Source organism: Dromiciops gliroides, chromosome 1 (assembly GCF_019393635.1).
Source record: "Dromiciops gliroides isolate mDroGli1 chromosome 1, mDroGli1.pri, whole genome shotgun sequence".
NCBI lineage: Eukaryota > Metazoa > Chordata > Mammalia > Microbiotheria > Microbiotheriidae > Dromiciops > Dromiciops gliroides.
In genome coordinates, this window is record NC_057861.1 from 433713533 (window position 1) to 433728557 (window position 15025).

Here is a 15025-nt window from a genome sequence, read left to right on the forward strand (position 1 = left end):
CCCAGGGTCACACAGCTAGTAAGTGTCTGAGGCTGGGTTTGAACTCGGGTCCTCCTGAATCCAAGGCTAGTGTCTTATCCATTGCGCCACCTAGCTGCCCCCTTCAAGCAGTTTTTTAGTTGATTCTTTAGGATTCTCTAAGTATACCATCATACCATCTGCAAAGAGTGATAGTTTTGTTTCCTCCTTGCCTATTCTAATTCCTTTAATTCCTTTCTCTTCTCTGATTGCTAAAGCTAACATTTCTAGGACAATATTAAATAATAGGGATGATAATGGACATCCCTGTTTCACCCCTGATCTTATTGGGAAGGCCTCTAATTTATTTCCATTGCATATAATACTTGCTGATGGCTTTAGGTAGATACTGTTTATTATTTTAAGGAAAGTTCCCCCTATTCCTAGACTCTCTAGTGTTTTTAAGAGGAATGGGTTCTGTATTTTGTCAAAAGCTTTCTCTGCATCTATTGAGATAATCATATGATTTTGGTTGATTTTCTTATTGATGTGGTTGATTATGTTAATAGTTTTCCTCATGTTGAACCAGCCCTGCATTCCTGGTATAAATCCCACCTGGTCATAGTGTATTATCCTGGTGATCACTTGCTGTAATCTCCTTGCTAATATCTTATTTAAGATTTTAGCATCAATATTCATTAGGGAAATTGGTCTATAATTTTCTTTCTCTGTTTTTGCTTTGCCTGGTTTTGGTATCACCACCAAATTTGTGTCATAAAACAAATTTGGTAGAACTCCTTCTTGTCCTATTTTTCCAAATAATTTGTATAATATTGGAATTAATTGTTCTTTAAATGTTTGGTAAAATTCACCCGTAAACCCATCTGGCCCTGGGGATTTTTTCTTAGGGAGTTCATTAATGGCTTATTCAATTTCTTTTTCCAATATGGGTTTATTTAAGGATTTTATTTCCTCTTCAGTTAACCTGGGCAGTTCATATTTTTGTAAATATTCATCCATTTCATTTAGATTGTCAAATTTATTGGCATACAGTTGGGCAAAATAATTCCTAATTATTGATTTAATTTCCACTTCATTGGTCTGCGTTGTTCTTAAAGTGACTTAGTTAACTTCCTTTAAGCTTTGAAATTTCTACCAAAATGTAGTATGATAACCTCTTAATGCTGCTTATAAAGAAAAGATTACATTAATTTTGTAAAAATCACATTTATTTTCCTAGAACACAAGATCCTGCTTTTCAGAATAACAGCGATGAGAAATCTGTGGAATGGAGCAAAAACCAGGTTTTATCAGCTTATAGCTATGACGAACAGATAAGAAAGAGCAGAAGAACTGAAAAAAACAGTAAGTTTTATTTTGGATATCTGTTTGCCAAAATGACCTCCTTTTGACAGAATGGTCACAGACCTCTTTTCAAGAGCAGTAGAATTTAGTAGCAGATCATATTTCCCCTTCTTGCTGTGGTGTTACAAACCATGCAAGCTCTACTCTTTTTACCTATTTTCTCCTCATTTTTTCAGGAAATAAAGTTTCTAAATAATTACAGAATAAACAGTATTAGGCTATGGTTCACATAAAAGCAATCTTAGGTATTTTAAAATAGCAACAGAAAATATTGATGGATAGTATCATATCAAGGCTTTTTAGAGTCTGATGGTAGTAAGTTATTGTTTTGTTTTGTTTTGGTTTTTGTATTCATAGCAGTAGAAGCACTTATGTGCTTAGGTACCATGCAATGATTTTGAATCTGGTAGTGGACCCTGGGAAATTCATCTAAAAAGCCTGTCTGTTCAGTTGAATTGCCATTCTGAAAATAAGACATATTCATTGGTTCAGGCTTAGGAAGTTTGTCAGGACCTAACAAAACTGAGTCAAGGCTTATTAGGAGTATCAGTTTAGGAGACCAGTTAAGGCTTCATATCCTCAGAGACAGAAAGGCTATATTTTATCATTCAAAGTAAAATGGAAAGCTGAAGTAACACATTTAGTGTTCCTTCCTCTTGGTTTAAGAAATCAGATTTATCCCTTAGATTAGGGTCAGGGCCTATGAAATAAGATAATATTTGTAAAGTGCTATGCAAATGCTAGCTATTATGATGATGATTTAGCTGTTGACAGTACTTCACTACTTAAGGATTTATTTTCTTTTTAGGTCTTTTAGAGTTTACTCTTACATTTTTCTCCAGTACCTTTGAGGAATTTCCTTTTGCTGCATAATGAGAGACAGCATGACAGAAAATCTGAATTTGAGTCCTGACTCTGACACATATTATCTGTATGACCATGGGCAAGTCACTTAACCTTTCACTGCCTCCAGTTGAAAGTATGTTACAGATGTGCCACCAATCTGCATTGGTAGAGGAGTTTACACACTGAAGATTCCTTACATGAAATCACAAATCTTGATCCAAACAAATGAAAGAATGTATAATAGCTAGTTATTATCTACGGGGATACCTTTCAATTAAGCTTAATGGTTTAAATAGCCAGTTTTAGGGGTCTTTTGTTGTTGTTGTTGTTTTTTTTTTTTGACAAAACATTTAAGAAAAGAAATTCTCAGTCTCCTCATGATACCTAGACTTAACAGAGAATTTTACAATTCAGCTACTGAAATTAGCTATAGCTTGGTGGTGCAGAGGTTAGAGTATCTAGCCTAGAGTAAAGAAGACTCTTTTTTCTTGAGTTCAAACCCAGCTTCAAATACTTTGTGATCTTTCACAAGTCACTTAACTCCTTTTAACCTCAGGTCCTACTGTATAAAATGAGTTAGAGAAGGAAATGGCAAACCATTCTAGTATCTTTGCCAAGAAAACCCCAAAAGGGGTCACAAAGAGTTGGATGTGTCTAAAAATGACTAAACAACAAAAGCAACAGGGACTTGGCAAATGAACTTAAAATTTCCCAAACTAAATAAGATATATTTGATTTATTTATTAGTAGTATGAAATAACTAGAATGATTTAAATTTAACATATAATTTAAATACTTGAAAGTGAAATATATTTTTCTTATATATGTAAATTCCACAAAAATATCTTAAGTCCCCTGATTTATGTAAATTTTGTAAATATATAAATAGTTATACCATAGGATTGCTCATTTTAAAAATTATTTCCTTTGTCATCATTTTTCTCATCCTCATAATAACAAGTACATGCAAGAATATTTTCAAATAGCAGAAACTTACTGAAATAGAATAAACTCGTTCTTTTAAGGTTTCTGACCCAAGAGCAAGGTAGCTTCATTCCAGACCCCCCTCATCTGGATTCTGAAATTGAATGTGTTACCTCCTTTAGCCCATTGTCCTCTGGTATTCAAATGATGCAGTAGTTATTTTTGTTCACTTAGAAATTTGGTATGTGTTTTTTTTTTCTCCTTTCCTCTACCTACAGGAAAAAGTCGTAGGAACATATCAAAACTTTCAAGTATTAATCGAAGAGACATATATGGAGAATCACCTCTGCATAAAGCTGCTCAGGCAGATGACTCAGTTCTTGTCAAGAAATACATAAAACTAGGTGGAAATGTAAACTTGCCAGATTATGCTGGTAAGTTTTACCCTCAAGCCAAATCAAGAAGACTCATGGTTCCTCATGTGATGTGCTTTGTAGTTTCTTGTTGAATCATATATGATGGTCTCTCTCCTCAAGGATCCGACAATCTTGTGTGAAGGGATAGATAAAGCAGAAATATAACTCATGGATATGATATCAAATGGAATGTAAGTGCAATAAAAGAAGTATGAAGTGCTTTGAAATACCCAAGGCAGGCTTCATGAGTTTTTGCAGACAAGGCAAAGCTGAAAATGGATATTATATTCTTTGTTTTTGTCTGAATTTTCTATAAAGTTTTCTAAATTGTATACTTCCATTTGATTGGGACATTAGGTTTAGAATATCCAAGAATAGTACTCTGGTGTTGTGGAAAGAGAGCTGGATCTGGAGTCAGAGGACCTAGCTCCTTTCAGATTCAATTCCTAAATTTGAACACAGGTTCAAATCTCGAATCTATTACTGTGTCACCTTGGGAAAATCACCTATCCTTTCTGGGCCTTAGTTCCCCTTGCATAAAATGAGAAGATTGGACTAGATCTCTAAGGTTCCTTCTGCCTCTAAAGTGTACATGTGTAACAAAGACAAGGTTCTTTGATTATTTCATCTTTTAAAAGCTGCTACATAGGAAAGGTAACTAAGGACCTTCCACAAATAAAAGCTTCTCTAGGCTGGTCTTGTTTAGATAATAATAATAATGGTCAAGAACAACAACAACCACAAAACTCCCAGGTATTTTTTTCTGTCACAACTGTAAAATTATGTGAACACTACAGTATTTTTTGTCCTTATTTCTACTATGGTTTCAGATTTTTGTCTTTCAGTCACTGTTTTCAGAGAAACCATAGTTTTGTACTCTTAAAAACCATACTTTTTGTATTCCACAAAACTGAGCTTGTTTGGTTCACCTAAATTGATGCTGCTGCTGACTTCCTGTTATATTTTATGTATAGAACATCCCTTCTCAGTGTCTAAAAGTCTTTTCCCAACCTTCTTGGGCTCCACTTCCTCTGGATTGTTTCCCATTCCTGTAGACTGTTTAATGGAATGTTCCTGGCGCTCCTCATCTAGGATTTCTGGGGAGAAGTGAAAATGTTAAGATATGACATGTTTCTTCAGTGATGTGACATCCTATGATTTTATAGGCTTTGAAAGGATTGACCATTTTTTCTGGTAATTCCCTGCTAAGTTCCCTAAAAGTTTTTGGTCACTTCAAAAAAGCATTTTCAAGTGGGTCTTTCAACTTCCTTCATCTCTTCTTCATAATGTTCATCTTTTGCTACATCCTTTATTAACGGAGCCACAAGTAATCACTCTGTGGTTTTAACCTTACTGATTTTTGTGAATTAATTTTTCAGATAAAGAAAACCTACACTGTTTTTATCAATCATCTTCACAAAAGCTTTCATTAAAAGCAAGTTTAATAAGCAGTGGTGGTAAGAAAAATTTCCAAGGCAAACCCATTGGTCAGCTTACTACATTTTTCTTCCCTGGAATCAGTTCTTTCCTTCAAGGTCATTTAAAAATATTATAGTGACTTTTTATGTCTCTGCTGTTCCATTCACTCACATGTACATACACAGAGGAGCAATATTTGGTATAGGATGGGAATAGAGACTGGCCCTGTGATTATATTGGAATAGGTATTGCCCAGGTGAGGAAACTCCACTAATGCAGGTCATCATCTTCTCTGTAATCTATAGTCTTAGAGAGTTGCTTAGAGTGGAGAGGCTAAATGATCTGCCTACAGTTTCACAGCCCGTATCTATCAGAGGTGAGACTTGAACCCATTTGTAATCTGAATAAAATAATCCTTTTGAGATCCCTACAAATAGGCCAAGAACATTTTTATACTTAATGCTTCTCTAGAGGAGTTTCATGTTTTGGACATATTTTTGTGCCCTTTCTCTTATAGAAGGTTCCAGTCTTTTATTCTAGAGGTCAAAAGTTCAGCCTGATTTTTGGAAAACTTAAAATTATGAACAAGATCATTTAGGCCTTTTTAGGTTGTTTAAGTAAGAATCTGAGGGTGGTAAGGTTACTTCAGATGGGGAGAATCACCACCTTCCTGTTCTCCTACCTTATCTCATCACCGAAGTCTGAAAAATAAGATTCATCTTCATCCAAATTCTAATTGTGTGAAACAGTGGCTAGAGAGCTAGACCTAGAATATGGGCGACCTGATGTCAAATCTGACCTCATACACTTACTACGTATCTAGCCAAGTCATTTAACCTCTGTTTGTCTTGGTTTCTTCATGTATAAATGGGGATAATAATATTATCTATCTAGCAGAGTTGTAGTGAAGCTAAAATGAGTAATATTTGTAAAGTGCTTTGCAAACCTTAACATTGTTATCTGCCCTATTAACATAGGTAGTTCTTTATTTTGTATCTAGAACAGGTTTTATGGTTGGAGGTAGATTTGGATATTATATAATATGTTTAGACTTGGAGATAATCCATAGTATGTTTCCTAAGCAAAAATAGCAATTTGTTGAATGGTCTTTTTGTTCTCTCAATATCATAGGAACCACAACAGGTGTGTGAAAAGATCCATGTATCCATCCAGTTAATAGTCTAATACATGTAATGTAGCACAAGCGAGGGGCCCCAAGCCTTATCCTGACCACCAACCGAATAGTTAATATGTTTTTAAAAATACAAAAGTAAAGTTAAAAGTAAAGTCTTAAATTATTGAGATATTAAAGTTAGCTCACTTCATACACAGTAGAAAACATTCAGACGATTGACACATTTGGGAGGCTTACTTTGAATTTGAATAATGCAAACCAAAAGTACGAAAAAGGATTAGAAACAATAATGATCTTTGCCAAATAATGACTAGAACATGAGAAATACATTGAGGGTATCATTATATAAGTGAACATGTATGAAAATATCAATTTTCTCTGTTTCATAGCACATAATAATAATGATAATGATACAGCCCTGCAAGAGCAAGCCAACTAGTGACTTATTCCTACCCTGCTTTCACCACCTCTCTGTTCTGAACCTAATCATACTATATCATTTTGCATAATTTATATCAAATTTATATCAAAGTTCATGTCACTGAGTAATGATGAATAATAAAGAAATTCCATTTGCATTTTAAAAAATCAGCAGTAAAAGATAAATGCACCAAGAAGTTTCCCCATAATAAAATATAAAAGTGCATTTTTTAGCTAGCACCACCCAGGGAAATTGTTGGTGGGATGAGGAATGAGAGTTGTTTCTTCTCCAGTGATTATCCCCTAGGACACAGACTTTTTTTATCATTTCTTCTGAACCCTTCCTCCATAGGGTGCTTATTAGTGCTCAACCCATCCCTCATGGAAAATTAAAATCTCATCTGTTTGATTAGATAACACAGTCAGAAAGACTAACAGACTAGGTCTAATGACCTTAAGTCAGATCAAGGGGGAGAGTGACAGGATCTAGAGATTTGGGTCAAGAATACAGTATCAGAATGGGAAGGCAAGCAAATTAAACCAGAGGCAGAAGCTCAGCAGTGGAAGAAATATCTTAGGCTATTTATTAGCACAACCTCTATCCAAAAAAGGAGAATTTGATTTAAAACATCCAAGCTTTTGCTTGAAGATTTCTAGTACGAGAGAACACACTGCTTCTTGAGGTAATCTATTCCAATGTTGGATATCTCTGTCTAATAGTAAGGAAGGCTTTTCTCCGTGCATAAAGCTGAAATTTATCTCTTTGCAACTTCCATCCATAGCTACTAGATCTTTTGTCTGGGACCAAACAACATAAGTTGAATCCCTTTTCTACTTGACAGTCCCTCAAATACTTGAAAGCAGTTATAGCATCCTTATGTCTTCTTTTCTTCAGCATTGCATTCAGTGCTTTCTCATGCCTCATTCGGCATTATTTTAAGACCATTCACCATCCTCATTTTCTTCCTCTTAACAATTCCAGTTTATCAATGCCTATTCTAAAAAGTGCTATCTAAAACCTAACACAATGCTCCAGTCATTTCAGTCATATTTGAATTTTTGTGACCTCATTTGGGGTTTTCTTGGCAAAGATACTTTAGTGCTTTGCCATTTCCTTCTCCAGTTCACTTTATAGGTGAGGAATCTGAGGTAAACAAGGTTAAGTGACCTGCCCAGGGTCACACAACTAGTAAGTATCTGAGGTCAGATTTTAACTTGTCTTCCTGACTCTAGGCACTCTATCCACTGTACCACTTGACTGCCCTTAGACTTAAGAAAATATAAAATTATGTTAACTTTTTTGACTTAAATTGCACATACTATTGACTCATATTGATATTGCAATCTGCTTTTTAAAAAAAAACAACAACTAAATCTTTTCTAGATAAACTACTACAAACCTACCCTTCCATCTTCTATGTGTGATTACTTTTCGAACCTAGATGTAGGACTTAAATTTGTCCCTATCAAATTTCATCTCATTAAATTCAGTCTATCTTTTTAGCTTGTAAAGATATTTTGGTTCCAGCCTCTGTCATCCAGATTATGAGCTAGCCTTACTCATTTTATGTCCTTTTCAAACTTTATAAGCCATTTATATTTTTATTCAAGTCAAGGATAAAGATGTTAAAAAAACAGAGTCAAAAGTAGATCCTGAAAACATTCTCCTAGAGATCTCTTTTGAAGGTGATATGGATCCATTCATTAAGGATGGATTGTTCCCTTCTCCAGTCTATGACATCTCTTTTGTTTCCATCATCTTCCAGAGATCATGGATAGGGTCCCAGTAATCACATCTGTATCTTATGGTATAGTTCATTTGGGTTCGGTGACTTGAATAAAAAGGCAGAGAGACGCTCTTACTCTTCCCCTCCTTTATCTTGGGATTTCAACTGCCTATCCACAATGTTTCTTCTGTTCATTCCAGCCCAAAGAATACTTTCTTTGCCAAAGAAAACAGAAGCAAAATAAGAATTAAGTAATTCTGTGGTCGATTATCGTCATCCCATCTGCCCCAAGCAACAGTCTTTTCTATTCTTTAATCTTCTTTTCCCCAATATAGCTAAAATGTCTTGTTCTGCATGCAGTCATAGATTTAGCACTGTAGGGAGCCTTGTGGGTATGGCGCTGATCCTGGCCCTTTACTTTAAAGATGAGAAAACCAGGCACTGAAAGGTTAAATGACTTACTTAGGGTCACACATATAGTAAATATCTGAGATAGGATTGAGTCTCATTCTACCCACTACACCAGGCTATCTCCATGGAGAGAAGATGCAGATCATGGGAGTTGTAGGTGACTAACTGATAGGTCAGAGTATCTGAGGAGACATCAACATGTATATTGAAGTCCCCACATATGAGGGCAAGGGGTTGGGGTGGAGAACGCTGTAAGCCAGTTGATGAAATACTTGAGAAAGGAATTACCACTATGGAGGAACAGGTGAGGTGATATCCAAAAAAGCTAATGTTACATTAGTCTGAATTAAGACAGGCATTGTCTACTCTGCCCTGATCAGAACAAATCTGGAATATTGTGTTTAGTTCTAGGTGCTGAACAAAAGGAAGCCCAGAGAAGCAGCAGGAGCCCAGCTGTTTGCTAGGAACTGAAAAATGTTAATTATTCTGAAATAAAGCATTGTGCAAAAAAAAAGTCTTAAACTTACCTTAGTTGTTGACTCCTCTTCATATCTTTCACTATATGATACACAAAGAAATCATTCCTAAGATCAAAGAATTAGAGAATGTTGGAACTAGAAAAGGAACCTTAAAGATGATTTAGTTCAGTCTCCTCAATCAGCGAAGGCATGGAGACCCAGAACCCAATTCTTCTGACTCTTTGTCCGCTTCCCATTCCTCTACACCCTTGTTTGGGTTCTGTTTTTTCCCCCTAAAGATCAGAAATTATGCCAAGAAACAACATAAATAATTAGCTATTGTTTAGCAAAAATTTTAGTCACAAATTGATGTGCCAGTTGTGAAGTTGTCTTGTGTTTCATTTTCTTGTTTAAAAATCCATTTGGTAGATTTATTTGTGAGTATTTAAATTTGAGCAAGCCTTGTTATAGTGTAAATATGGGTATTTAAAAACAGTTGGTTTACTTTTTTCTGTTAAAGTTAGAGACACTATCACAATATACCTGGAAGACAGGATATGACCATGAGTAGGACTGAATGGACTGAGTAACAAGGTGCCCTTGTAAGACTTACTTTCCACATCAAAACAAACTATTTTTTGAAAAGAAAAAACATAAGCTCAGTGGTTGGCTTGAAAAAAGCTTATTAACATGCTAGGTTTAAACATATTAATTTTCCTTTGATATAATAGGCTGGACTGCGCTTCATGAGGCAAGTGTGGATGGATTTTATAAGACAGTCCTTGAGCTGTTAAAAGGCGGAGCTGATGTAAATTGCAAAGGGATGAAACAGATCACCCCAATATATGATGCTGTGTTAAATGGGCATTATAAGGTACTGAAAATGTTTTTCTCTTAGGGATAAATGCTATAATTAAGAGGCTTTTCAAATTAACATGACAAATCTATAAAAGATGTGATTTTTTAGTGTAATTTCATTATTAACAAAAATACTTAAATACTTTAGAATTGAACAAGACTTTAGTAGCCATCTGATCCAAATCTCCCATTTTACAGATGAGGTCATTCAGGTCTAGAGAAGTTAAATAATTTGTCCAAGGTTGTACAGGTCATAGAGTAGTCAGGATTTGAACCCTCTGTCTCCAAAGCCAGAGTTCTTGCTACCACATCATATTATTCAGTTTTTCAAGGAACCATGATTTCATTGGTTTGAGAGTTTTCTCCATTGATGAGGGATATTGTGGGGGCAGCTAGGTGGCGCAGTGGATAGAGCACCAGCCCTGGATTCAGGAGTACCTGAGTTCAAATCCAGCCTCAGACACTTAACACTAGCTGTGTGACCCTGGGCAAGTCACTTAACCCCAATTGCCCCGCACAAAAAAGAAAAAGAAAAGATAAAGGCTGCAAATCCTCTATGCCTTGGTAGCTGATTTTCATGAGATGCAGTACTTTTTAAAAAGTGACCTGTTAAATTTGTTGATGGTGAGAGACTTTTCTCCTTAGCAATTAGGCAATTAGTACCTCTTAAGCTTCTACGTGCCAGGCACTGTGCTAAACACAGGGAATAAAAAGAAAGCCGAAAGACAGTCTCTACTCTCAAGGAGTTCACTTTCTAATCGGGGGACACAACACGAAAACATTATGTACAAACAAGAAATGTACAGGATAAATTGGAGGTAATTAATAGAAAGAAGGCACTAGCATTAGTAATTTAAAGCTGCTAGAAATTTCACTTTGCTGCCACAGTCTTCAATAACTCAGGATTATCTCTATACCAGTAGTTGTCATAGACTGGTCTAGGGACCCCTAGAAGTCCCCAAAACTCTTTCATGGGACCCATAATGTCAGAACTATTTTCATAATACTATGATACCTCAATTTCTAACATGGTAAATAACAATAGATATAACCCGCATACACAAAATCTCTTTGATGGAGGCCCTCAGTAAATTTTTTTTTTGGGGGGGGTGAGGCAATTGGGGTTAAGTGACTTGCCCAGGGTCACACAGCTAGTAAGTGTCTGAGGCCGGATTTGAACTCAGGTACTCCTGAATCCAGGGCCGGTGCTTATCCACTTCACCATCTAGCTGCCCCGGCCCTCAGTAATTTTTAAGAGTACAAAAGGATCTTGAGACCAAAAAGTTTGAGAACCCATCACCATTGAAGGAGGACTTTAATAAAGGATCAACAACAACAACAATAAACGTTGGCATTTATAGAACAATTTAATCCATCATCTTATTTGATGTTCCCAACAAGTTATGTTATTGAATAGTCAAAATTTGGTTTTGAAATTTCGAAGATGATTTGAAGAGTAGATTTATCATTAGTGGAAGCCATTTTATTTTTTAATTATACAACTTGCAAACTTTTAGGTACTCCTATAGCATAGAAGTAGATTCTGATTTGCCTAAGCAGCCATCCAGAAAGGGTGCCCCAGAAGTATGGTTGAGTAATTGCAAGAATCAATCCCTCTCCACTGCCATCCCTTTTTAAACCTGTTGCCTTTCTCTTTTTGTGGGGCAATGAGGGTTAAGTGACTTGGCTAGGGTCACACAGCTAGTAAGTGTCAAGTGTCTGAGGCCAGATTTGAACTCAGGTACTCCTGAATCCAGGGCCGGTGCTTTATCCACTGTGCCACCTAGCTGCCCCTCCCCTTTCTCTTTTGGCTAACTTTTCTCAACCATCACCTGAACCCTTATTCCATTTTGCTTCTCATCTAACTCCCTACAGAGCAGATATTTACAACAGACCTCTCTCCTCATACCAGCTCCTGTGGTGAAATGTCCAGTATAACCTGAGTTTCATTTTCCTCTGAAATGTAAATTAATTCTAACTTCAGTTCTTTGTGTACAAAGACCTACTGTTTATCAAGTGTAATGGTTTTCTGCTCAATATCTGCTTTCTTGTTATTAATACTAAGGAAACAAATCTAACCTTGAAAAAGTTCTGGGGTCACGGGGGTTGAAATATTGCTGTTCCATTCTCCATTACAGGGCTCTTCTGCTTTGGACCCAAGCATGTAGTTGGACCAAATTCAATACTGACCAAGAGCCTAGTCTCTACTGAGAAGGGTTAGGCTCCCTTTTCTCACATTCTTCATTCATTAAAGACCCCCTCTTTCTAGGCCTTAGTGTCATTTGAAAAACAGCAGATAGTGTGAAAAAGGAGTAATGTATATAATAAGACTGGAAAGGTAGGTTGGAGCAAGCTTGCAAAGGGTTTAAATGCCAAATAGAGGAATTTGCATTTGATCCTAGAATTAATATGGAACCAGAGGGGCACATTGAGCTTGGAGTGACATTCTCAGACCTGTGTTTTAGGAACACCACTTTGGCAATTACGTGGGAGATCAGTTGAAGAAGAGAGAGACTTGAGATAATGGGACCAACTAGAAGGCACTTAGATCTAGAGTGATGGCCGTTTGAGTAAAAAGACACAGTGGAGGTAGAATCAATAAAATTTGGCAACTGAGTGGATAGACGGGCTAAGAGAGAGTGAAGAGTCATGGATGATTCCAAGGTTGTGAACTGAGAAGTATGCTGGTGTCTTTAGCATAGATAGCAAAGTTCAGAAGACAGATAGGTCTTGGGGAAAAGATAATGAATTCTTTTTTGCACATGTTGAGTTTCAGATGTCTACAGGATATCTAGTTTGAAATGCATAATAAGCAGTAATTCAGTCAGATAGGTATTGGGCCTGGATCCTGGAAGATTCATCTTCATGAGTTCAAATCCAGCCTCAAACACTTACTGGCTGAGTGATCCTGGACAAGTCACTTAACCCTATTTGTCTCAGTTGGAGAAGAAAATGGCAAACTACTCAGTATCTCTAAAACAAAACAAAAACTGGGATCCTGAAGAGTCGGATATAACTGAAAACAACAACAAAATATGGTTGCCCATGACATAACAGGGATGACTGAATTAGGATGAGCTGTGGCGGATCCCATTCGTGACCTAGTGGTCAAGTCACTGCTGGCTGGAGAGAAGGAACATAGGCCACTTGAAATTTAAATATCAAAACTTTACAAAATTGGCTTAAGTTGGGTTATAGGTTAATTTCCTGTCACTGTCTGCATTGTAACTTTCAAATCTTGTATAGATTCCTTTGACTCTTAGTTCTCTGCTCAGCAACCAATCTTCTTTGTATCAGTTCTTGGATCGGCAGATACTCTGGTACAAACTTGGCCTGGAATTTATTATTGTTATTGTTTTTAAATTTTAGCTTGTTCTCGTAACTTGACTCTTGTCTTCTTGGTACAAGGAAGGGATTACCTCCCTCACAGGGCAGCCATTCAGAATGTTTCCATATTGCAAATGTTTCTAATGTTGCTGTCATATTAGTGCTGTTTTAGGCAGGACTTGACTGTAGTCATTTTTCAAATATTTAAAGAAAACCACCATGTCTTCCTTGTATCTTCTGTTCTTCAGGCAAAATAGCTCTAATTCCTTTAAATGATCCCTCCTGCCATGATTTAGAGATGATTTAGAGTCCTTTTATCATCATCCTGATGACTCTCCTAAAGATAAACTGTAGCTCAACAGTGTCCTTCCTAAAAGGTGAAGATTGTAGCTGAATGATAATAGTAATAGCTAACACTTACATAGTATCTGTTATGTGCCAGAAACTATACTCAATGTTTTGCAAATATTATCTCATTTAGTCCTCACAACAACCCCGGAAGCGGTAGGTGCAATATTCTTGATAAAGTTTCCTCAGGGTAGAGAGTACAAAAGTATTATCAAGTCCCTTGTATTAATCAATATTAATATTCTATATGTGCTATCATCTCTCCATGTTGCATCTAAAGGTATTTTGGATGGTGACTTCATTACGTGCTTTACTGAAGTCTAAGTATATAACAACTTTGGTACTCCTTTGATTTAACAAACCTGTCAAAAAAGGAAATGAGTTTAGTCTGGCATGGCCTATTTCCTTTCAAACTATTCAAAAACTCTAACAATGTATTCAAACATTTTTACCAGAAATGAAAATTGAGCATACTGACTTAGAGGTTGAAGCATTGATTTCCCCCAAATCTATCTCAGATAATTTTTATTGTTCCTTACTGAAACTTTTTCTAATAGGAGAAGTAATAACAACTGAAATTTATAGAGCTAGGTGGCACCATAGTGCACACAGTGCTGGGCCTGGAGTCAGGAAGATTTATTTTCAGAGGTTCACACCAGCCTCAGATACTTACTAGCTGTGTGACCCTGGGAAAGTCACTAAACTCTTGTTTGTCTCAGTTTCCATAAAATGAGCTGGAGAAAGAAATGGCAAACCACTCCAGTATCTTTCCCAAGAAAACCCCAAAATGGGTGATGGAGAATTGGACATGACTGAAAAATGACTGAATAACAACAAAACTACTAAGATTTCATAAAGTGTTTCCCATACACTATTATAAATTATTCCCATACATTGGGAAGCCCTGTGGTACAATGGAAATTGTGCTGGATTTAGAGATCTGGGTCCAAACCTAGGCTCTACTAGTATCTTCCCTTCCTTTCTATCTGTGTGACTGTGGGCAAGTTATCTCACCTCTTTGACCCTCAGCTTCCTCATCTATAAAACTGAGAGAGTTGGACAAGATGACTTTGGAGATCCCTTTTAGCTCTAAATCTTCAATCCTCAGTTTATTAATATTGCCTCTGTAGTACAACACAGTCAGATTACTTTCCATGGTGTTGAACTATCTCAACTCCAGGATAACACTATCTATTAGCAGGGGCCAGCATGCTACTGTCTATGGTACCAAAGCAACTAACTATGCACCAAGGGTTCTGACCCGTGCACCAAAAATAAAGTGTGCCTCCCTCTAACAAACTGCTCTGCTCTCCATAGTATTTGCTTCCTTAGCGTGACAACAGCTCTACCTCTTTTGAAGGGAAGATAGATTAGCTACATCTGTGAAACCTGATAAGAGTTTACCATCGCTTC

General features: G+C 36.5%; 1 protein-coding gene across 1 annotated transcript in view; it reads left to right on the forward strand.

Moving 5' to 3' along the window:
* The window catches only part of ANKRD31 (ankyrin repeat domain 31), a 202828-nt gene that overhangs the window by 46024 nt on the left and 141779 nt on the right, over positions 1–15025 (forward strand). Inside the window, exons 9-11 of the mRNA XM_043975961.1 lie at positions 1199–1323; positions 3372–3527; positions 9811–9953. Coding sequence (XP_043831896.1) covers positions 1199–1323; positions 3372–3527; positions 9811–9953 — 424 coding nt within the window. The remainder of the gene's footprint in view (positions 1–1198; positions 1324–3371; positions 3528–9810; positions 9954–15025) is intronic.